This window comes from Urocitellus parryii, chromosome 7 (genome assembly GCF_045843805.1).
Source record: "Urocitellus parryii isolate mUroPar1 chromosome 7, mUroPar1.hap1, whole genome shotgun sequence".
In the NCBI taxonomy this organism is placed as follows: domain Eukaryota; kingdom Metazoa; phylum Chordata; class Mammalia; order Rodentia; family Sciuridae; genus Urocitellus; species Urocitellus parryii.
In genome coordinates, this window is record NC_135537.1 from 178,770,899 (window position 1) to 178,793,499 (window position 22,601).

General features: G+C 57.4%; 2 protein-coding genes across 2 annotated transcripts; one reads left to right on the top strand and one right to left on the bottom strand.

Moving 5' to 3' along the window:
• Positions 1 to 194: 194 nt before the first annotated feature.
• Positions 195 to 4,910, top strand: Cdk3 (cyclin dependent kinase 3). Its single transcript, XM_026404863.2, has 8 exons — positions 195 to 243; positions 804 to 929; positions 1,243 to 1,320; positions 1,391 to 1,511; positions 1,668 to 1,838; positions 1,928 to 2,029; positions 2,315 to 2,518; positions 4,524 to 4,910. The coding sequence occupies exons 2-8, from the start codon at positions 814 to 816 to the stop codon at positions 4,644 to 4,646; spliced, it is 915 nt and encodes a 304-aa protein (XP_026260648.1). The 5' UTR covers positions 195 to 243; positions 804 to 813; the 3' UTR covers positions 4,647 to 4,910.
• Positions 4,911 to 5,739: 829 nt separating this feature from the next.
• Evpl (envoplakin) lies at positions 5,740 to 22,518 on the bottom strand. Its single transcript, XM_026404852.2, has 22 exons — positions 22,394 to 22,518; positions 19,838 to 19,937; positions 19,321 to 19,475; positions 19,115 to 19,241; positions 18,213 to 18,338; positions 17,969 to 18,007; positions 17,663 to 17,824; positions 17,475 to 17,582; positions 17,281 to 17,376; positions 15,618 to 15,740; positions 15,138 to 15,284; positions 14,741 to 14,895; positions 14,473 to 14,570; positions 14,061 to 14,242; positions 12,524 to 12,702; positions 12,305 to 12,443; positions 11,983 to 12,176; positions 11,535 to 11,685; positions 10,277 to 10,360; positions 10,067 to 10,177; positions 9,878 to 9,970; positions 5,740 to 9,186 (listed from the first exon to the last, which is right to left on the bottom strand). Exons 1-22 carry the CDS (start codon positions 22,516 to 22,518, stop codon positions 5,740 to 5,742), a joined length of 6,141 nt encoding a protein of 2,046 aa, XP_026260637.2.
• Between the last annotated feature and the right edge of the window lie 83 nt (positions 22,519 to 22,601).

Genomic DNA, 22,601 nt, shown 5'->3' on the forward strand with positions numbered 1-22,601 from the left:
TAGGAGCAGGTGTCAAGGTCTGACACCCCTACCCTCCAGGAGGCTCCAGACAGTGGCGCTCCAGGGCCCTGGGGCTATGCCTCGTGTGGGGTCACAGAGGGTTCCAGAAGATCCTCCTGAATAAAGGCCCAGTGGGCATGACCTCTCCGTGTGCATGTGGTGTTGTGCTGGAAGGGACCAGGAGGGGGAGCTGCGGAGCAGGCAACCCACTTGGCAGTGAGGCTGCAGCCGCCCAGGCTTCTGGTGAATTCTGGGCTGGGTGTCTGAGGGGAGGGTTTGGGGGACCAGGAGCCAGGTGGGGGGCCCAGAACTCACAGGGATTGCCCCTGCCAAGGTTCTGCCCTCAAAGGAGGCTAAACATGGCCAAACAGGCCCAGCCTAGGCCCGGCCCTTGACCATGTGGCCTAGAGTAGGACTATGGCTTCAGAAGCCCTCCCTAACCTGTGACCTCTGCCTCCCACTGTCCTTCATCCCTGGCAGCCCTTCTGGGCAGTCTTGTGCTCCCAGAACCTGGGCTTGGCTGGGCTGACACAGGGGCTTAGGCAGAAGTAGTTTGGGCCCTCCTGCATTCCGTAGCCAGGCACTGGGCAAAAGGTCTGGGGCTGCGTAGCGTCCCAGCGAGGGGCAGCGCCATCCCTGAGACAGGTTCCCAAGCAGAATGGGCAGTGTGCAGGGGGGGCAGGGACACAGGCTGGGGCTGGGCAGGGTGTTACATGGAGGCGGGAGGCGGGCAGCAGGGTGCCGGGCACAGGGTGCCGGGCACAGGGTGTGAATGCCGGGGTATCGTCTCTCTTCCTGGACAGCCTTGCGGACATGGATGTGTTCCAGAAGGTAGAGAAGATTGGAGAGGGCACCTATGGGGTGGTTTATAAGGCCAAGAACAAGGAGACAGGGCAGCTTGTGGCACTCAAGAAGATCAGGCTGGATTTGTGAGTGCTGGGACGATGGGAACCCCTGCCCCGTGCCCCAGCAACCCACCTCCCGGGAGCTCCCCTTCCATGTCCTCAATTCAAGGGTTCACGCTCAACCCCTTTTCCAGGTGTGGTGCAGCCCTTGTCCTCGTCCCTACTCCCTGTCCCCTGGTCAGTCTTTGCCCTGGCACTGCTGTGTGAAGATTGAGGTGTTCAGGGTGCCCATCTCAGGACAGGTCATCCTTGTGGGAGGGAGGACCACAGAAGTGGATCCCTCTGGCTAGAAATGACTCCTGCTCTTACCCATTGGCTATGCCCTCCTTTCCGGCAGGGAAATGGAGGGGGTCCCCAGCACTGCCATCAGGGAGATCTCCCTGCTCAAAGAACTGAAGCACCCCAACATTGTCAGGTGAGCGGGGGAAGGAGCCGGGGAAGGCGGGACCAGGAAGATGGCATCCTGACTTCCATCTCCCCGCCAGGCTGCTGGATGTGGTGCATAGCGAGAAAAAGCTGTACCTGGTGTTCGAGTTCCTCAGCCAGGACCTGAAGAAGTACATGGACTCCATGCCAGTCTCAGAGCTCCCCCTGCACTTAGTTAAGGTGCCAAGGAACAGACAGAAGGGCAAGGCGGCCACACATACACACACACATACACACACACACACACACACACACACACACACACACACACACGCCCCGGCCTGGCCCCGCACCAGCCACCCAGGCTCAGGGGGCTCCTCCTGCTCCTTTCTGCAGAGCTACCTCTTCCAGCTACTGCAGGGAGTGAATTTCTGCCACTCTCATCGGGTCATCCACCGAGACCTGAAGCCCCAGAATCTGCTCATCAATGAGTTTGGAGCCCTCAAGCTGGCCGACTTTGGCCTGGCTCGAGCCTTTGGGGTGCCCCTGCGCACCTACACCCATGAGGTAGAGTGAGGGACAAGGCGGAGGGAACGACAGGATGGTTTGTGCTCTCAGCCACCCTGAATTATGCTATTTCTTTCTTGACTCCACAGGTGGTGACACTATGGTATCGTGCCCCGGAGATCCTCTTGGGCAGCAAGTTTTATTCCACAGCTGTGGATGTCTGGAGCATTGGTTGCATCTTTGCAGAGATGGTAGAGAGAGAGAGAAAGAGACAAGCCTGGTCCCAAGGAGGCATAGGCAGTGTCCTATGGGGTGGTGGCGGGGCTCACTGATACCTCTGTTAGAGGTGGATTGAGGGGTGGCTAGGACTGGCTACAGGACCAGGAACCCAGCTTTATTCAGAAAGGGCTGGAACGGTTAGCACAGCCCTGGGAATGACATCCTAAAGTTTCCTCCCTGGTTCTGGCCACTTCTCTGGCGTTGGATTCATTATGACACTTTGTCAAACACACACCTTCTCTTCTTCCCTTTTCCAGATGACTCGAAAAGCACTGTTTCCCGGTGACTCTGAAATTGACCAACTATTTCGTATCTTTCGCACCCTGGGGACACCCAGTGAAGCCACATGGCCAGGGGTCACCCAGCTGCCTGACTATAAGGGCAGCTTCCCCAAGTGGACCAGGAAGGGGTTGGAGGAAATTGTGCCTAATCTGGAGCCCAAGGGCAAGGATCTGCTCATGGTAGGTCCTGGTGGGCAAGAAACGCCTCCTAGCCCCAGCATCTGCTCCAACCAGACTGTCTCTTTATTAACCAGCCTCTTATGTAACCCTCTTCTTTTATGGTGTGTGTGTATATTACTGGGAATCGAACCCAGGACCTTGCATACACGCTAGGCAAGTGCTCTGCCACTGAAATGTATTCCTAGCCCTTTTTTTGAGATAGGGCCTCACTAAGAGGCTGATCTCAAACTTGTAGTCCTCCTGCCAGCCTTCCAAGTAGCTGGGATAACCGTCATTCTTCCTTTTTTGGGGTGAGGTGGTGGCAGTATGGAGGACTGAACCCAGGGGCACTTTACCATTGAGCTATATTCCCAGTCCTTTCTATTTTATTTATTTATTTATTTTTAGTTGTGGGTGGACACAATACCTTTATTTTATTTATTTTTATGTGGTTCTGGGGATTGAACCCAGTGCCTCATGCATGCTAGGCAAGCACTCTACCACTGAGCCCCAACCCCAGCCCCCTTTCTATTTTTTTTTAATTTTTAAATTTTTTGTAGATGGACAGCATGCCTTTATTTTGTTTATTTTTATGTGGTGCTGACAATCAAACCCAGTATCTTACACATGCTAGGCAAGTGCTCTGCCCTTGAGCTACAGTCCTAGCCCTCTTTCCATTTTTTGAGAAGTTGCCAAGGCTTGTCTCAAACTTCCGGTCCTCCTGCCTCAGCTCGGCTTGTAAGTGTGTGCTACTGTGCCCAGCAACCCTCACTCTTTCTGAGTCCAGGCTGGTCTCCTTCCTGGCCCTTGTACACACCTGGCTTGTCCCAGGCCGTATTGATTGTCCCATCTAGAGGCCTCTTTGTGATAAGTCCTCTAGTTGAGCTTTTTCCTTAGGCCACAGCACTTGTTGCTTCCCCTAGTTGGCTTGTGTGTTTTTTTGTTCTGGGGGTCCTGGGGATTGAGCCCAGAGCCTGCTCAGGCTAGGCGAGCACTCGACACTGAGCCACATCCCAGCCCTGCGGACCTCACTGCTAATGTCAGTTGCCTGCTACCCCGGGGGGGGGGGGACCCCTCCTCCTGCCGTGGTATTCCCCCAGTGCCCTCACACAGGCTGTTCAGAACAGACTGTTTCCTGCTGCCTGGGACCCTGCCACTGTCCTCGCTTCTCCTTCTTTTAGCACCACCTTGACCCTTGGACTGGCCAGAGTGCCCAGAGGCCTCCTCAGCCAAAGCCATCCCTGCTTGACCACAAAGCCTCTGAGCCACTTTTTGTTGTTGTTTTTCGGTGCTGGGGTCAAACCAGGGCCTCATACATGCTAGGCCAACATTCTACCATCAGGTTACATCCCCAGCCCTTTCTTATTTGAGACAGAGTCTTACTAAGTTGCCAGAATAACCTTGGACTTGAATCCTGCCTCAGCCCCCAAAGCTGCTATAGGCACACACCACTGGTCCCAGCCTCGAGCTGCTTTTCTGTCTACTCTGGTGGAGTCAAGAGGAAGGCAGTTCATCTTCAGGCTGCGTGTCCAGCTCTCCAGAAGTCTGTGCATATTATCCACCAGGACAGCACTGGCTTCCTCCACCCTGGCTTCCCCGTGACGTGGGTTTAGAGACTCCACGGTCCCTTGTCTTGTTACCTCCTCCTTCCCTCTCCTTCTGCTCTTTGTATTCCTGCTCCACCTCAAGTATGCCCAAACCTGAGGTTGGGGGCCTGCTCACCCACACACGGGACACGCCCGTGTTCTCAGCCAGAAGCAGGCTGGGACCTGGAAGTCTCAGCAAGGAAGGGGCATGACTGGGCTTCAGTTGCCTGAAGGAGACTGTTGACTCATAAGGCTGGAGCAGAACTAACCCTTTGTCCCTAGATTCTGGGAGTGTCCAGAACTGGCTCCAGAGCTAGGAGGCAAGTGGCTTCATGTGGTTCTGGGCCTGGGCCCTCTAGCTGGGGCCTGGGAGGGGAATTTCTCTCCCGGGTCTGGCCGCACCCAGGCTCAACCCCTTTACGCCTCTTCTCTCCTCCCAGCAACTCCTGCAGTATGACCCCAGCCGGAGGATCTCGGCCAAGGCCGCTCTTGCCCACCCATACTTCTCATCCCCTGAGCCCTCCCCGGCCTCCCAGTGTGTGCTGGAGGGTTTCTGCCGCTGAGAACATTGAGGCCCAGCACCTCAATCTGTCTGCCTCCCACGCACCTCCCAAGAGAACAAACCTGGGGAGAGGGCAAAGCTCTAAGGAATTTTGATCAGCCACCAGAGGGCTGAGTTTGGGTTAGTCCTGCCAGCAGGTTAGCAAGTCTGTGTTGTTTGTTGGGTTCGACGGTCCTTTTCAAAATAGAAGAGCAGATGCTCCATGCATGGTGGGGTACGTTTGATCCCCAGTCCCCTGGCACTGGAACAACAGGTGCCAAGTGGAGCGCAGGAAGCCTGCCCGGAGCTGCAGGAAGTGGGCTCCAGGGGTCCCCCAGGCCCTTCACCTGACCTAGCTGCAGTGGCAGAACCAGCACCCCCCACCCCAACTGGATGAAAGGGAGCCCCCTGCTGGTGTTTTTGGATTTAAAGTGTTTGCAGGAGGAGTTAAAGTTCCATTTGGGAATCCCAAGTTCAACAGGAGGGGTGAGTAGGGGAGAGGGACAGTTTCCTGACCCCCAAAGAGGTCTGGACACTTGTGGCTGTTCTAAGTAGTTGTCATGCCACTGAAGATACTGAAGTTGGTTTTCTTTTATTTGACAAATGTGAAATAAATGTGACACATTCCTAAGTTTTCTGGCATTGTTCTGCTCTGGGGACACCCGGGCTTGCTGGCAAGGGGAGAGTGTTCTCCTGCAATCTCTTTCTATGGTCTCCCACTGCACCCCTGCCCAGAATCTAAGGAGCCACCCCACTCCATGAACACCCCGTTGACCAGCAGGCAAGCTGGGCACATCCATGCCCTGACCCAGGGAAGGACCTAAGCAAAGTCTGCCCTGCATGCAAACCCAGACACGTCGATTTACATCCCCAAATGTGAGCACACAGGGCCCTGGGAGAGTTCATTTATTGGAAGCACTGGGCAGGGGAGGAGGAGGGAAGAGCTGAGCTGCTAATCTGGTCTGGGAGAGGATGGATAGACACCGAGGTTGGGGAGGACCGAATACCAGGAACCTTTGAGTAATAAGCTGTCTGTGGGCGGGGAAGAGCTGCTGCCTGGGATTAGGCTGCTGTGGGGAAGGGGCAGGCACCCGCCCCTGGCTGCTGGGGGGCCATCAGCGCACGCAGGAGTGTGGCAGGCTGGGGGAGGGCGTGCGGTAGCAGCGGTACCCCTCCAGCGTAGCTGGGAGCAGCAGCAGGCCACTCAGTGGATCTTTACGGCAGCGCCCCATGGCCTCCTTGTAGCTCAGCCGCTCCTTAGAGATGGGGTCTGTCAAATCCTTCTCATAGCTGGACTCGTCCTGCAGGAGTTGGGCCAGGTCTTCAGTGATCATTCCACAGACCACAGCCTGTGGGACGGGGATGCGGCCCGTCCTCTTGGGGTCAATGAGCCCCCCAGTCAGGTGTTGTACCCGCAGGTGTGGAAGCACACTCTCCTGGGGCATCCAGCCCTTCTGGATGGCCTCACCCACCGACAGCCTCTTCTTGGTGACAGGATCTTCAATGCCGGTGAAGGCCTTCTGGGCATTGAGCAGCCGCTGCGTGGAGGTGTTCTCAATCAGCCCCCTCTCTAAGGCCTTGTGCACAGAGTAGCGCTCGCGGCTAAGGAGATCCACGATGCCCCCTGTGGCCGCCTGGGCCTCCAGCAGCTTCTGCCCAGTGATGGGGTCCAGCATGTTCTTGGCCACAGCGGTCTTGATGCTGCATTTGTTGTCTGTGGTTGTGTCGTAGACCCCAGCGATGGGAAAGCTGTCATCTGTGAGCCCAAAAGAGAAACTGGGGGAGAAGAAACCAGAGCTTTGGGGAGCTGGAGAGCCGAGTGGGGACTTGGAGATGATGGAGCCAATGGAGAGTGAGGAGGAGGGCTTGGTCTCCCCTGCCACGAGCAGGGCGAACTCGGAAATGGGGAGGCGGCCGTCCTTGTACAGATGGTACTCCTCCTTGGAGATGCGGCGACAGCGCAGGGCGGCCTCGATGGAGTACTGCTTCCCGCTCTTTCGGTCCAGGAGCACAGACTCCTCCCCACAGGGGCCCACGGTGGTGACCTCCTCCCAGTCACACTCCAGCTCCTGCAGCTGGAGGTACTGGCCCCGGTCAATGATGCCCCTCTTGTAGGCCTCATACGGGGACATGTCGTTTCCTGTCTCAGGTTCCAAGATGCAGATCTTGGTGGAGAGGTTGGTCTCTCGAGTCTGGGTCTCCTGGCTGAGCTCCTCCCGAGTGACCTTGGTGTGCAGGTCCCGGAGGGCCCTCTCCTTCTCATAGATCTGGTCCTTCTCGTGGAGGATGGCTGCCTCCAGCTGCGCCAGTGCCTGGCCTCTCTGGGCTGCCTTCTGCCGCTCGCCCTCTGTCTTCTGGCTGAGCAGCTTGGCCTCCTCCTGCAGTTGCAGCACCTTCTGCTGCTTCTGTCGCTCCAGCTCCCGCAGCTCCTGCTGCAACCACCCACATTCCTGGCCAGCCTGGTCCCGGGCCTTCTGCAGCTGGGCCTCCTCCTGGGACCAGGTCCTCCTCAGGGCCTCAGCCTTGTCAATCCGCTCGCGCAAGCGCCGCACCTCGTCCTCCCGGCCCTGGCGGGCTGCACGCTCTCGGTTGAGCTTCTCCCACACCAGGGCCCGCTCACCCTCCAGCACCCGGTCCTTCTCCACCCTGATCACTTCCTTATAAATGGTCTTCTCCTGTGATTTTGTTTGCTGAAGGACATCGATCTGGACCTGCAGGCTGTGGCACTCCCGATTCAGCTCTGTCACCCGCATCTTCTCCTGGTCCAGGTCCCGCCGCAGGGCTTCTGTGGACCTCTCCAGATCTGGGTCCTTCTCCAGCTTGACCACTTCCTCCATGATGATCTTCTCCTGCACTGCAGGAGGCCGCTTCTCCAGCTCCTGGATCCTCAGGGTCAGCTGCCGCAGCTCCTTCTCGGCAGCCAGCTTCTTGCTGCGGTCCTCCTGGAAGCTGAGCAGACCCTCCTTCTCCTCCACGTTGGCCCGCAGCTGCTGCACCTCCCGCTCCAGCTGCCGCCGCCGGCCCACCTCCTCATCCAGGCTGCGGCTCAGCCGGCTGTGGTCCTCATGCAGCTTCGGGTCCTTCTGGGTGACCACCACCTCCTGCACCACCACCTTCTCCTCGGGCCGCCTCCTCTCCAGCAGCAGGTACTTGTTCTGCAGCTCATAGACCACGGCCTCCGTGGCCCGTCTCTTCTGGGCTGCTTCCCGCACCTCCTGGCGGAGTCTCTGGGCCTCCTTCTCCAGCACTGGGTCCTTCTCGTGGCGCACCACCTCCTTGTTCACCATCTTGGTCTCCACCTTGGACCGCTCCCGCTTCCACTCGTCCCGTTCCCCCCGCAGCCGGATGAGCTGCTCCTGGCAGCGCCCGTTGGCGTTGACCAGCTCGTTGAGCTGAGCCTTGAGGCGGTCGATCTCACGCAGCACTTCCGGGCTCCTCTCGTGCCTCACCACCTCCTGGGTCACCTCCTTGTACTCTACCACGGGCTTCTGGGCCCGCAGGACCTCCAGGTCAGGCAGCAGCTTCTCCACCTCCTTCTCCACACTGCTCCTCTTGCCAGCCACCTCCTGCAGCTCGGCTCTGAGCCGTGTGATCTGCTGCTCCGTGTCTGGGTCCACCTGGAAGATCTCATTGACCCGTTCCTGGAGCTGCACCTTGGGCTTCTGCTTCTCTACCACACTATACTTGCCCCGCAGGTCCCTCAGTTCCCGGGCCAACATGGCATTCTTGTTCCTCTCCTCCTCAAGGAGGCTTCTCAGCCTGGTGGACTCTTTGAGAAGGGCTGGATCCTGCTCCACCTTCTTCACCTCCTTCACGATGACCTTGGGCTCCACTGAGCTGATCGTCCGCTCCAGGTCTTCTATGCGAGCCTGTAGCTTGGCCGTGGCCTCCTGTGCCAGCTTCCTCTGTGCAGCGGCATCCTCAATCTGCAGCCTCAGAGCCTCGGCTGCCTTGACCATTTCCAGATCCTTCTCCACCTTGACCACTTCTTTCACCACCACCTTCTCTTTCACATTCACCTCCTTCTGCTCAAGGGCCAGCAGCTCCTTCTTAAGCTCCTCCAGCTGGGCTGAGATGACAGTGTTCTCCCCCCGCAGATGCTGGATCTCTCTGCCCAGTTGAACCGCCTGGCTGTCCAGGCTGGGGTCTCTCTCGATTTGGGTGACCTCCTTGGTCAGCAGGTGAGGAGGCTGTATGGTCCTCCTTTTGCTCTCTAGCTGGGCCACTTTCTGGGCCACTGCCTCCAGGTTTGCCTGCAGCCCAGCCCTCCTCTTGCTCTCCTCCTCCACCTGGGCCTTCACCCTGGACAGGCTGCTCTCCATCTGGGGGTCCCGGTAGAACTCCACCAGTTCCTTCTCCTCCAGCCTCTCCACGGGCCTCTGGGTCTTCAGCTGCAGCAGCTGCTGCCTCTGCTGCTCCAGCTCCTGCTGCACCTGAGCCACCCGCTTCCTCTCCTCCTCCAGCTGGGACTTCAGGGCCTCTGACTCCCTCCCTGCTTGGGCTGAGCACTCAGACCCCTGCTGCGCACCACCTGTCACTTGGATATCCTCACTGAGCTCCTTCTGCAGAGGGAGAAGAAGAAGGGAGAATACTGGGAGAAAGAAAGAGGCATCCCATTTTTCTATACCCCGTCCTTGAGATCAGAGACACGCAGCCCCCACACACACACACTTCCTGAGACTTCCATTAGCTCCTGAGGTGGGACTGAAGACCTGAGATGCTTGGTGCAGGATTTTGAGACCTAGTCAATGCCATGATGTTAGGAAGCAAGCAGGGTCAGGCCAAGTGTGACTGGTACTCCCTCTGAACCTTTCCCCTGCCTCTTCCATCAGGCTCCCAGAAGGGGCCCTTCCTCCTCTAGCTCCCACTGGTGTACAGATCAGGGAGCAGAAGACTAGCAGGCCACCAGGAGCCACAGAGAGTGCCTGGCTCCTGCTCTACCAGGGATGGAGACCTAGGTGGCCTGCTGCCATTGTGTCTGGGTCCAACGATAAAGAGTCTGTGAGGATTTTCTCTGCTCTCTGGGGTTAGAGGTCCTGTCCCAATCAGAGAACTGCCCAGTGGCTAAGCTGGGACCGCATCGAAGGACATCTGCAGAGCCTAAATCGAAGGATACCAGCCTGTTAGAGCCACTCAAGGGAAGCTGGCGGCTGAGCCTGCCAGGGGCTACAGGCTGCAGGGAAAGAGGAAGGGAAGACAGCGGGGTCACTGTCTCTCTCTATAGTGAGGATAGAGGGGCCTTCATCTCTGTACCTTCTCTAGCATCTTTCTGGCAAACTCCAGCTGGTGCAGCTGCTGCTGGTGTGCAGCTGTGACCTCAGTATAGGCCTTGGCCAGGCTCTTCTCCTGGACAGAGCAAAAGGAGAGAGGGAAGGCAGAAGTCAGCTCCTGCCTCAGAGGCTGCACAGCTGGTGCTAGGGAACCCACCGAGTCCAATCTCACCTGGGCCTCGATGCTTTTCTGCAGGGGGGTCACTCTGGGTCTCTTGGGGGCAGACACTGCCAGGGTGGGCTCCAGGGAGCCATGGTAGGTGTCTGCGTGCAGCTCATAGTCCTGAGCAGGGAGGAAAGTCAGTGGGGAGGCCGGGCACGGGGGAGCAGGATGGGAAGAGAGAGGGAGGCAGGGGGAATAAGGGATGAGCTGACGGCTTACCTGGAGAGCCGCCTGCAAGTCCTGGGAAAGGCGGGCTACTGTGGCCCTGTCCCGCTCGCGGCCCTGGATCTCTTGCATCAGCCTCTGCCAGGGAGGAGGTGAGAGTCAGGGAGGCTAGAAAACTCTCTCACCTGGCTTTTCCACCAGTCCAGGCCTCCAGGGCCACAGGCCGCCAGTGCAGCCAGGGAAGAGGGGACAGGGAGAGCGGCTGGGAGACCTGAGAAGTCGCTCCTTTCCTTGACATTCTTCTCTCTGACCTTCCTCCCTCCTCTCCTGGGCAGTATTTCTTTTTCCTGCCTGGCGCCCCTCAGAATTCTGTCATGGCTCAGTGGCTCTAGCAGCGTGGCCACAGCGTGCGGCAGAACTAACCTGCCTGCGTGCCCAGTTACTCGGCAGCTCTGGGGGGTACCTGAGAAGGGGTGTTTTAGACAAGCTTTTGGGTGTCACTGCTGCTACAGGCTGGGGACCTCCCTTTGAGAGCCCTGCTCTGCCACAATCACTCTTAACCCTGGCTGCCCCCTTTATTCACCTGGGAACTTAAAAACAAAGATACTGAATCTCTGGCCCCAACAATTCAACTAAATTGTCCTGGTCCCACTCACTCTCAACTGCACTTCTGCCCTGGCCCCTCAGGGCCTCTCTGTCGCTGTTCCCACCCCCTCTTTGCCATTCTTCACTTGGAGCCACAGACAACTCACAAATGCCCACCCAAGGGCGCCCCTCCCAGGGCCTCCAGATGCTACAGAGCAGAATCCAGCCTCCTTCCCAAGCCTGGAAAGGCCTGGATGGTCTGCTCTTCCTCTGCCCATGAGCCCCCTCCTTTCGCCCGCATGCTGTGACCTTTGTGAGGGACAGTTCTCCCCTACTTATTCCTCAGGTCTCAGCTTAGGAACTGGTTCCTTTTGCACTGCTTGTTCACACCCCCATGAATATCCACCAGGGGGCTCCCACAGCGCTCTGACTTGGGCTGCACCAGCTTTCCCCAAGAGACTGTGAGCTGCCCCCTCACCCCTGGTGCATTGCCACTGACCCTGTGGTCAGAGATGGGCTAAGTGGGTGGGGCGCTGCAGGTGGGGGTTGGGGGAGGGCCAAGGCCTTTGCTCAGCTTTGAGGCCTTGGTGTGGTTTTGACCTTTGGCCATTAGGGGGCAACACATGCACATGCACGGGCAGTTGTGGCCAGGGAGGTGGAGGTGGCTTGAAACACTCAATAGCTCTGGGCAGGCCACCCGTGGCCCCAGCCCCAGCCCCAGCCCCACCTTCTGTGCTTGAAGCTTGTAGGTGATCTGGCTGGGCCCGTCATTGGGCGACACCTGGTTGTGGGGCAGGTGCTCCAGCCAGGAGCTCAGGTTGTCTCTGCAGTTCTTGAACTGCTGGTAGGTAAGGCTGGCATCCTGCAACGTCTTCTCCCTGCAGGACAAGGTCCAGGGCAGAGGTGAGGGTTGTCCTCTGGGGAGGCTGTTGGTGTTCCTCCCTGGGACAGGTCAGCTGTGCGTGAGCTGCCAGGAAGATCCCCTACTCTCTGTCCCCTGTGCTGGGGCTGGGAATTGAGATGAAATGGACGGTCTCTGCTGGCACGGCTCAGGGTGTTAAGTGCTGTTATTATCCCATGTTAAAGATGGGGAAACAGCTTGTGCCTGGGTTCTGCAACAGCCTGTGTATCATGGGGACGTGTCACGCCTGTACCCTGAGGACCCAGCCACTCACCGCAGGTCCACCTGGTCCCCCACAGCGTAGTAGCGGTCGGTGAGTGCCCGCACCTGGCGCTGCTGGTGGGGCAGGTCTTGGCAGAACTCCTGGAAGTGGTTCTGCAGCGCGCTGCACGTGTGTGTGACGGCCTTCAGCTGGCGGTGTAACCCCAGCACGCAGGCCTGCTGCTCCAGCAGCTCCCTCCTCTGGCGCTGCAGGGGGGGACATGGCCCCACACACCCTCAAGATTAGTGAGCTGCGTGTCCACCTTCACTGACTTCCAAATGCTTGGTCAGGCTGTGCCCCCTCTCCAGTCAGGATGCTGCCCATCAGTCCCTACCTGCAGCTCGCTGATCCTCTCCTGCAGAGCCCGGGGCCCGTCGGGGATGGGGCCCTCCTGCACCAGGGTGGACTCAAACCCTCTGATAATCCTGTCTGCATCTTGGATCTGCTGCTCCAGACCCTGGGCGGCCTCGGCTCTGCCACAGGAGAGGGGAGGGTCAGATGCCTTCTTGGCCACGCCCTGCTGCCCACCCAGCATCTTTCCTTGGGCACTCACTTCTCCCCGTAGAGGGTGCACAGAGCCTGCACATCCCTGTACTTGTTCTTGAGGTTGTTGAGGACCACAGGCAGCTGCAGGGCAGCTGAGCCCACAGGTTGTGCAGACAGAAGCGCCTCACACTCCTGCTGGGCGGCCTCCTTCTCGGCTCCCAGGCTCTGCAGGCGCTGAACCATGTCCTGGAGGGGAGGGCAGGCTCAGTGATCTCTGCGCCCATGGGGGCAGGAGAATGTGGTGGGTACAAGCCTGGGCTCAGGCGGGCCCCGCTAGGCCCCTTGGGGATGGCTGATCGCAGGCACACCTCTCTGACACTCGGTTTCTTTATCTATGGAATGATTGACGGGAGAATGAAATGGGCACTCCACAGCAACAGCAAGGACACAGTTGCCTCTTGCCATCTTCATGTCTCTGTCCTGCTCACAGAACATGCAGGTCCTCACCCTGTTGCTCCAGGATCAGGCCACCAAAGCCCTGGCTCTGTCCACTTGGGGTCACCAGTTAGTCACTCAACTAGTTCCATAAATCGTGACTTAGCGCCAACTCGACAGTCCAGTCCAACAAAACTTCTTTTCGCCCCCAACACTGTTGAAGTGGCAGGTGCGAGGACTTCAAAACCCAATGACCTATTTTGGTGACAGCTTCAGCTATCAGAAACATTGAGGACAGCCAGGCCCAGGAGGCATCCAGTGAGCCCCCTGCCATCCTGTGTCCTTCCCCTCTTCACAGGTGCCTTGCCCAGAAGACCCCAGTGGACACCAACTCTCATTTTTCCATCCAGAGTGGCCTCCCAGCCCAACCTGCAGCACTGAGCCCCATGCCTGCCCCCTCGGGAAGCCCCTCCTGCCCACCCCTCCACCCCCTGCTGAACTGCAGCCTTCAAACACCCACGCTGTGTCATCGAAGGGAAACAACAGGTTGCACAACAACGTGAACAGCATGGTTCACATTTTTTAAAACCAAATACAAACGATACAATATATTTGAACAGAAACCGGTTTGGAAGGATAACCAGACCATGGCCCTTGGGCATGGGGAGGGGCAGCTTCTACTGGGGGCACTTTGGGGATGTTGAGTTCACAGGTAGAGAACACGGTCTTCTCTGGTAATGATGTTTACCCAACGCTGCTGCCTCTCCAGGAGAAACCGCCCCCCGAGATGCCCAGGCTTTCTTGCTGCTCTCAGGACCTTCACCTGAGGACCTCCTGGGGGCAGGGCCTCTGCTCTGGCCCCTGCTAGAAACTTCCTGGGCATTACCACCCTTCATCCTAGGACAACCAGATGAAATGGGCCGTACTGTGCTTATCCCAGGGATGAGGAAATGAAGGCCCAAAGAGGTTAAGTGACTTGCTCAAGGTGACAGCACACACTGGTGGAGGAGCCAGGATGGAACCCTCTTGTCTGAGCTCTGGACTTTGTACTTTCCTCTCCCACCTTGGACCCCAGTAGCTGTTCTGTACTTGCCTTTTCACCCTAAAGTGTGTGCACCCCAGGGCAGGGCTACTTCGGATCCCAGCAGCCCTGCTGGCGGCTCACCCACCTTGTGGCTGTGGATACGGCCCTCCAGGTCCTCCAGCGGAGCAGTACGCTTCAGCGGGGTTCGGGCCCAGGCCAGCACCTGCTTCTCTATCTGCCCCAGGTTCTTATCTAGCTGGGTCATCTGGGTCAGGAGCTTCTGGGCCTCTGGAGCTGTGGGCAGAAGTGCTGGTGAGGGACCGGGGCCTACCTCATGTCTGCCTGTGAGAGGCCCTCCCTGGGTGTCCATGGAGTGTCTGGGAACAGCCTAATTAAGGGAAGGAGAGCCCCAAAGATGTGGCAGAGACGAGATGGAGTCCTAGAGCAGATGTTCTGAATCCAGGGCCACCCCCCACCCATCACAGTCCCCCTCCAGAAGTGACCAAAGTAGGAATTTACTTTCCCAACAACCCTACCCGCTGGCCAGCCCCTAGTACCCTGCTGGCCGGGCCCTGACGGCTCGTCAGCACTGGCCTTCAGGCTGCTCTGCACTGTGGCAAGCTTCTGCTTCAGGGCCTGCAGCTCCAAAGCCAGGCTGGAAGGAAGAGATCAGACAACGACGACCGTCATGGCTCTTGCCTTCCCCACCTGGCATTCAGTGCTTCAGGGAAAGGCACGCTTGGGCAGGGGTCTGTGGGCAGTGACCTTGGGGACACAGGGCCTGGTCTGGGACGCCTGCTCCCAAGTATCCCTGGGCAGACCCACCTGGAGGCCCTGGCCACAGCTTCAGGGTCTGGTGCCGGGATGCAGAAGCAGGCGGCTGGGGCGCTCTTGGTGTCCCCACCAGGGCCCTGCACAACCCAGGTGTGTGGGTCAGTGTTGTCCATCAGCATGTACCTGTCTCCTCGCTGAAGCTGCACCTGGGAGGACAGGTGGGGAGGGGCTCATGCAAGCTCAGAGGCAAGGGCTGTCGAGTGACCAAAGTCAAAATAGATAGGGGCAAAGGACAGGAAGAGCAGCTGGAACAGGAGTAGGAGATGGGGGTGGGACAGATCGGAGGTGGGCCTTGGCCTGGGGAGTTGGGAGGCACAGGGCCGTGCAGGGTGGGGTGGGTAGTGGCAGAGGCAGAAGTCAGTCCAGCCAGGGCAGGCAGAGCTCGTACTTCTTCCGAGTCCCAGTCGCAGATGCTGTCCATGTGCAGGGGCTGCTTGGATGGGGTCCTGCGCTTTGGCAGAGGGGCGACCTCTTGGCTCTTCTGCTGCAGTTTCCCAATGGTCCTCTCGGCCATGGCCAGCTGCTTCTCCTCTGCCTGCCAGGGGACCAGGCAGTGGGGGCTCAAGCCAGATTGCACTAGAGGCCACCTACCCCATAGCTGCCCCCCAAGAGGATCAGGGCCTGGCCTTCATCATCATAGGGTCCTAACATACTGCAGTAAAAGGAGCCCCACCAGGGACCCCGGTGTGGGATCTGCTGGTTGCGGGTGAGGGAAGCGCTAGGCTACCCAGGCCTTCAGAGTGGAAGCTGGAGAGCTTTCTCAGGGTTTGGGGCATGACTAGGAACCTGGGTGGAGAGAAGTGGGGCCCAAAAAGACAAGCAGGACAATTTGCAGAGTAGGGTACTATGGCCTGGTGGGCTGTCTCACCTCCAGCTGTCGCACCAGCTCTATGGGGGACCCAGAGGGGCCCGAGGCAGGGCTGTACTTGCTGTCCAAGTTGGAGTTGAGCTTCACCAGGGTCTGGCTGACAGAGTCGGCCTCTTCCTGGAACTGAGGTCATTGGGTTGTCAAGGGCAGAGCCAGGAGCAACTGGCTGCCCAGTGACCCTGCAAGCCATCTCAGTGTAACAGGGATAAAAGAAAACCAGGCTAAACCCAGACCAGCTGCTCTCAAACCAGCTAAACAAACCAGACTAACTCCTAACTGGCCCCCCAAAAAACCACTCCATCTACCCAGGCAATGGAACCTTTTTACTTATTTTTATTTTATCGTTATTATTAATTATCATTGGTACTGGGGATTGAACCCAGGGATACTCTACTACTGAGCTACAGCCCGCCCCAGTCCTTTTTATTTTGAGACAGGCTCATACTATGTGGCCCAGGTTGGCCTCAAACTTTCTATCCTCCTGCCTGAGCCTCCCAAACTGTTGGAATTACAGATATGCACTACCACACCCAGCAGCAGGACCTGGAGAGTGTGCAAATGGGCACTTTTTGTTCACTGAATTTAATTTTTTAAAAGCATGTCATTAAACTCTTGGTTTTGTGTTTCCTGCACAGGTGAGGGCCTCCTCACCTGCCCTCCTCTGATACCTGTGGTCCTTCTGGCTGGAATGGGGTGTTTGGATTGGGCTTATCCCAATAAGCTGGAGTGTATTTAAAAAAGCACCCATGGTCAGATGACACCATGGAATTACTGTCAATGGGTATTGTCATACTGGTATTGTAGTTACATAGGAAAATGTCTTTCAACACAAAGGAAACAATAAAACTCCTGGGGTTTGTCTCTGTCAAAAGTCCATGAAAGGGGGCAACCCATACTGGTCCCCTCTCACCCTGAAGGAGCTGTGTCTTTTTTCTTCTCATTTGAATAAATCCTATTTTTTTAATATTTATTTTTTAGTTATAGGTGGGCACAATATCTTTATTTTACTTTTATGTGGTGCTGAAGATTGAACCCAGTACCTCACACATGGTAGGCAAGCACTCTACCACTGAGCCACAACCCCAGCCCCAAATCCTATTCTTTTATGGTAAAAAAAAAAAAAAAAAAAAAAAAAATGCATGAAAGGGTTGGGAAGTAGCTCAGAGGTAGAGTGCTTGCCTAGTAAGCTTGAGGCTCTGGGTTCTAGCCCCAGCACCACACACACACACACAGTGTATGAAATATTTTGGGTGGAAATTATAATAACAAAGAAAATCTCAGCTGCCTATTATCAGTGTCTCAGCCCTTTTTCATTATTATCCCAGTAAAGGGCTTTTTTAGACATTTTTTAAAATTCCCCCACCATCCCTGAACTTTTAATATTTCGGATTCGCTGCCCGTCTGTGCACTGCTGTATGTAGGATCTGTACTTTTTGCATTGGCATTGAGAGTGTTCAAATATTTTTCACCTTTAAGGACCAATTTTGACACTCCCCTACCCACCCCCCACCCCTGTCCCAAGGCAAAATTACCCCGTCAAGATGGACATTATTTCGCCTCATGGGTCTTTTTGGCGGTGCCCGGCCCCTCCGGAGGCAGGTGTTCTTGGTGCCCTCCAGGCACCTGGGGCCTGCAAGTCCTGATGCCCTGGCTGCAGACTCACCTTGCGGTAGTCTTCCACGTGCTGCAGCTGGTTCTCCTGGCAGATGCACAGGTTCAAGAAGTTCTGCCACTCCACCTTCAGGGCCTCCTGGTGGACCTACAAGACCGCACTACCAAGTGCTCGACCACGCCCCACCCCAGCCCTCCATCCCGCTGATTGGGGGAGCACGGGGGCCGTGGGCGGGGCTTCCCCACCTGGATGGGCCCCACCGCAGGGTGCCCGAGCTCCACCATGCGCTCGCCGTCGTCCTCCAGCTGGTTCACGCTCATCTCCTGCTCCAGCAGCTTGTGTTGCTTGAAGTGCTGGGGGCAGGCGGGGTCGCAGGCGGTGAGCACCAGGTCGGCCCTGGCCACCCCCACCGCCCTGGCCTCTCCCTGCCGACCTCGTACTCCCGTCGCACGCCCGCTGGGTCAGCCATGAGGTCGCTCCAGTCCTGCTGCAGGATGCTGCGCTGCTGCTCCGCCAGGGCGCTCAGCTGCCTCGTGCAGCCTTGCAGGTGCGTGTACAGGCTGCCCAGGCTCTGCCCGCGCCACGAGGCCGCCTTCTGTGCTCAGGACCAGCAGCCGCGAGAGGGGAGAGAAAGGGGTGGCAACGGAAGCCATCAGGCGCCCAGAAACACTGACCCTTTCAAGGGTTCAGGGTGCCAGCCCCTGCTCACCCCTGCACCCTGCCCCTTCCTCCTGCTCACCAGTAGGTCTTGGTATTGGTTCCTGATGTTGGCTGCGTCCTGACTCAACCAGAAAGAGAAACACAGGACCAATAAGAGGCAGGTGCAGAAGGTAGTACCCTACATCTGGGCCAGCCATCCCTGCCCCCTCTGCCACCCCGCCCCCCCCCCCAGAGGGCCAGCAGATCTAGCCCTGCTCTGACGGGAGAAAGTGGGGCTGGGGCTGGGGCTGGACTGGGATTCCCGCCTGGCGCAGCTCACCCACCGGCCCCACCAGTGTCCGTAGCTGCTGCCCATAAGCCTCGATCTCCCTCTGCAGAATGTTGTGCTCTGCAACCTGCTGCTCCAGCTCCCCCATGCCTGGCCCGTACTGGCCCTCGCAGACCTGCTTCTGCAGAAGAGACAGCCACTCAGTGCTGGTGGCATAGTCCTGCCAGCAGGGCCCTGTTGGAGGGGGAGTCCAAAGAACCCTCACACACAGCACCTCCCACCCTCCCTGAATCCTTATTGGGAGACATAGTGTTGATCATTTGGGCAGAGGGTGGACAGCCAGGTGAGCATCCTGGATAAATGGGCAAGGGGACATGCCATTCTCTAGTGCCACCATGACCACAGTCCCTGAATCCCCCTGGTTCCAGGCTCAGCCTCTGAAGCCTCCCTACTCTGCCCTGCCTCTTCTGTAGTCCCAGTCTCAATGCCTGCTGCTTAGACACCCCCAGCCAAACTCTGGGACCCTCAGCACACCCTGATCACCCAGGTGCTTTCCTCGAGTCCCTTCATTGTCATCATGACACCCCTACTACAGCCTCAAAGCACAACTCCTTACCTGGAGATTGGAGATCAGGGTGTCCTGTGACCTGGTGGTGCCCACCTGCCCAGAAAACCCCACTTTCCATTACATCCAGGCCACCTCCCAGCAGGAGCCTTTTTTCCTTCCTTCTGGAGTATCCTCACCACTGACCCAGCTAAGTTCTCTCACCGCTCTTGCGCCCTGTTCTGCGGGAAGACAACCCTGACTGCACTGTCTGCTCTGCTGGCTCCTCCTAGACCCTGAGCCATCTCTAAGTCAGGCCCAGGACAAATGTCATTCTGTCTTGCTCTCTGACTGAGCCAAGGTGTGATTTTGAGCTCTTCAAGGACATATCAAACATTGGGGGAGCCCCTAACCTGTTTCTCCTCCAGCACACGTGCCCAGTCGACCCTGGGCCCCACATCGGTGGGCAGCACTATCTTCTCGTACAGGGCGCGGTACTCGGCACACTCCTGGGTCACACGCTCATGCAGTTGCTTGATGCTGCCAAGGATCGGCCGGCAGGTCAGGCTGGGCCGGGCCTTCCCCAGTGCTCCCACCTCCGTCCATGAGCCCCACTCACTCCTGCTCCATTTCCTCGGCCTGTGGGTGCTTGAGCCGCCAGGCCTTGTCCACGTCCAGGAAGAGGTCTTTAAGCAGCACCTCTGCTTCCTTCAGGTTGCAGCCAGTCTCCTGCTGGTGCTGCAGGGCCTGGTTCTGCTCACTCCTCAGCCGGTCCTGGGAACAGCAAACAGGCTCACCGGGGCCCAGAGTCCACGTCCTCCCCACTTGTCCCTGCTGACCTCATTGCCAGCTTGAGCCTCAGCTCTGGGACCCCAGCTACACTGGCCCAGCAGGCCAGGGATGTGGGGCAGGTGGCAAAAACATGAGGGGAGGCTCGTCGCCTCCCTTTGTCCCCAAAGTAGGGAACACAGAAGAGAAGAAGGTTGAGTCCTGTCTCCAGCAGTGTTGGGGAGCAGGCAGTGAGGACTAGGGTGTCTGCCTCACCTTCACCATCACAGAGGGCACCCAAGGGACTGCCAAGCAAGACATTGGGCTCCCCATGCCACCCGATCTGCTGGCTACTGCATGCGCCTCACCTGCTGCAGCTTCTTCTGGGTCTCTAGGATGTCCCTTTCCACCTGGTCAGCATTGGCTTGCATGCGGGAGATGAGCATAGCCAGTTCCTGGGTGGCAGCCCTGGTGGATGGGGGGACAGAGCGTAGCATGGGGGAAGGTTCCTGTGTGCCTCACCAGGTACAGCCCCTACCCTTCCACAGTCAGGCTGTGTGGCCTGAATGGAGGAGTCTTTGCCTGGGGGACTCTGAGATAGATCTGGGGACAGGGTGAGGACACTGTTCCCCATGAGGATTCAGAAAGTGAGAGTCCCAGGGGTGTGTGGTGCTGTGGAGAGATTGGACCAGCTTCTTCCAGCTGGCCTGGCAGTGAGGTTCCCACCACGCCTAGCTGCCTGCCAGGTTGCTGGGTGGGTGGCCCGTTAATACCTGAGACAGCTTGGCTGGGCCCATGGAGGAGCAGTGGGTTGGCTGGGGTAAGGGAGCAGTGCACACCCTCCACCCCAACCCCTCCACTCCACCTGTCTCCCTCCACCCCATCCTGCCCTTCAAGGGGCTTTGCCAGGGTCAAGGTTTTAGTAACCACCTGGAGGAGCCACACAATGCTGAGGCAGGAGGCCAAGACATGAATGAGGCACCCCAATACTCTCCAGACTCAGGAGTTCCAAGTCAGAATTGGGACCTGACTTGCTATGGGTCACAAAGTCAGAAACAGATGGTAACTCTGCTGCTTAGGTCCCAGGGTTCTTTTCCATGCTTTAATTTAGCAGTCTTTACAGAGCTCCCGCTGCATACATTTATTCAGAAGACTCTATAGAGCTCTTAGTGTATGCTTCACTCACTCTGAGGGTCAGAGAGTCAAATAGACCTAAGAAAAGGCCAAGTGGTCCAAGCTTTATGAACGTGGAGTCCTGCAGTCTTCACTGAGCTGGGACTTGAATCAAAGGCCAAAGGAAAGGGGGCTTCAGACAGAAGGGCAGTGCCAGTGAAGACAAAGCAGTCCAAAAGAAATCTAGGGTCAAGGAAGCCCGGGATATATAGTTCAGGAAGTAGAGTGCTTGCCTCACATGCATAAGGCCCGGGGTTCAATCCCTAGCACCACCAAAAAAGAAAGGAAAGAAAGAAAGAAAGAAAGAAATCTATGATCAAGCAAGAAAGTCTGGGTTTTTGATCCCCAGTACCATCAAAAAAAAAAAAAAAAACAAAAAAAGTTATTCAAGTTCTCTGCCTGAGATTCTTACTTGTAAAGTGAGATTTTATTTTATTTATTTTTTAAATATTTATTTATTTATTTTGTAAATTTTCGGCAGACACAACATCTTTGTTTGTATGTGATGCTGAGGATCGAACCCGGGCCGCACACATGCCAGGCGAGCGCGCTACCGCTTGAGCCACATCCCCAGCCCTAAAGTGAGATTTTAATAATATCTTTCACACAGGGTTACTGTGTTAAAAGAATTAACCCAACAGAAACACCAGTTCAGAGCCTAGTGCAGTCAGCACCCAGTACATGTCAATTTTATTGCACAAGAATGTAAGCACTTTGAAGGCAGGGACCCTCAGCTCTGTTTACAGCAGTACTCCAAGACCCTACAAGTGTCCTGGCACATCGTGGGTGCTGCATTAACAGACTGCACATGAGTGGAATGAGGAGCCCACTTTTGGGTCTTCAGCCAGAGCCAGTAGGACCCTGTGGATGGAGCTGCCCAGGGCAGCAACACACTGTCCAGGAGAGTTCTGTCCTCAGGTCTAGTCTCATGGGAGGGCTGTTCCCACAAGAAGTTGCTCACTCCACCCTGGGCTGGACTCAGGTGCCCCAGGGAGGACAGGTCACTCCAGTAAGAGCCTTAACGGCTGTCTTTCCTGGTCCGCCCAGACACCCGGCCTCCATGTCAGCTCCATGATCCCAATCAGGGTAATGGGCATCCTCACCCCAGTCTTTCATCCCTGCTCTTATCTTGATGCCATGGCACCCTGACACCTGGAATGTGTGGGAGGGTGCCACCTCCACCTGCAGAGGGGCTGAGGCCAGAGAGCAGGAAAAACACAGCCAAGCCTGTCTGAAGAGAGCTGGGTGACGTGAGGGAGGCACAGCACCCCCTCCCCACATCAACATGGAAAGGAACCCCCAACTCTTTATCTACTCTCAAGGCCCCAGCTGAGAACCCTGGGGAAAGGTGCAGCTTAGGTGCAGATATCCTGCCCTCTCACCTAAGAGGGAGAGATGCCCTCTGTCCACCAGCACCCAGGTCCCAAGGGTCATCCCAGCCAAATGGAACCCTGGGGTCCGAGCCCTGGGCTGAAGCCAGGCTCTCATGCCTCCCAGCAGAAAGCGGCTTGTCCGGCCCCTGTCCAGCACTCTCCCTCAGGCCTCCCTGGAGATGGTGGGGAGCCCCAGGCCACCCGCTGCTTCCTGCGAGGGCTGCAGTTGGCCAGAAGCTCCTGAAGCAGGAAAAGCCCCCAGGCCTCCGGACGCCAAATACCAGCGCTGGGCTTCTGCACTCCAAGCTGCTCGCCAGGTGGCTGGGAACACCTGGGGTTCGCACCGCCCAACCCCACATTAACCCGCGCCCTGCTCACCGGCTGTGCTTGCTGGGGGATCCCTTGGGCGATCCCTTGGCTGGCGATCCCTTGGGGGACCCCTTGGCTGGGGACCCCTTGGGGGACCACTTTCCATGGGAGCCTTTGCTCAGCCCCTTGAACATGGTCGTAAAGGCAGGTGCCGGCTCGGGCTGGGCTCGCCGACGCGGGAGGAGAGCGGGCGGCGGCGCGCGTCCTGGCTGGCTGC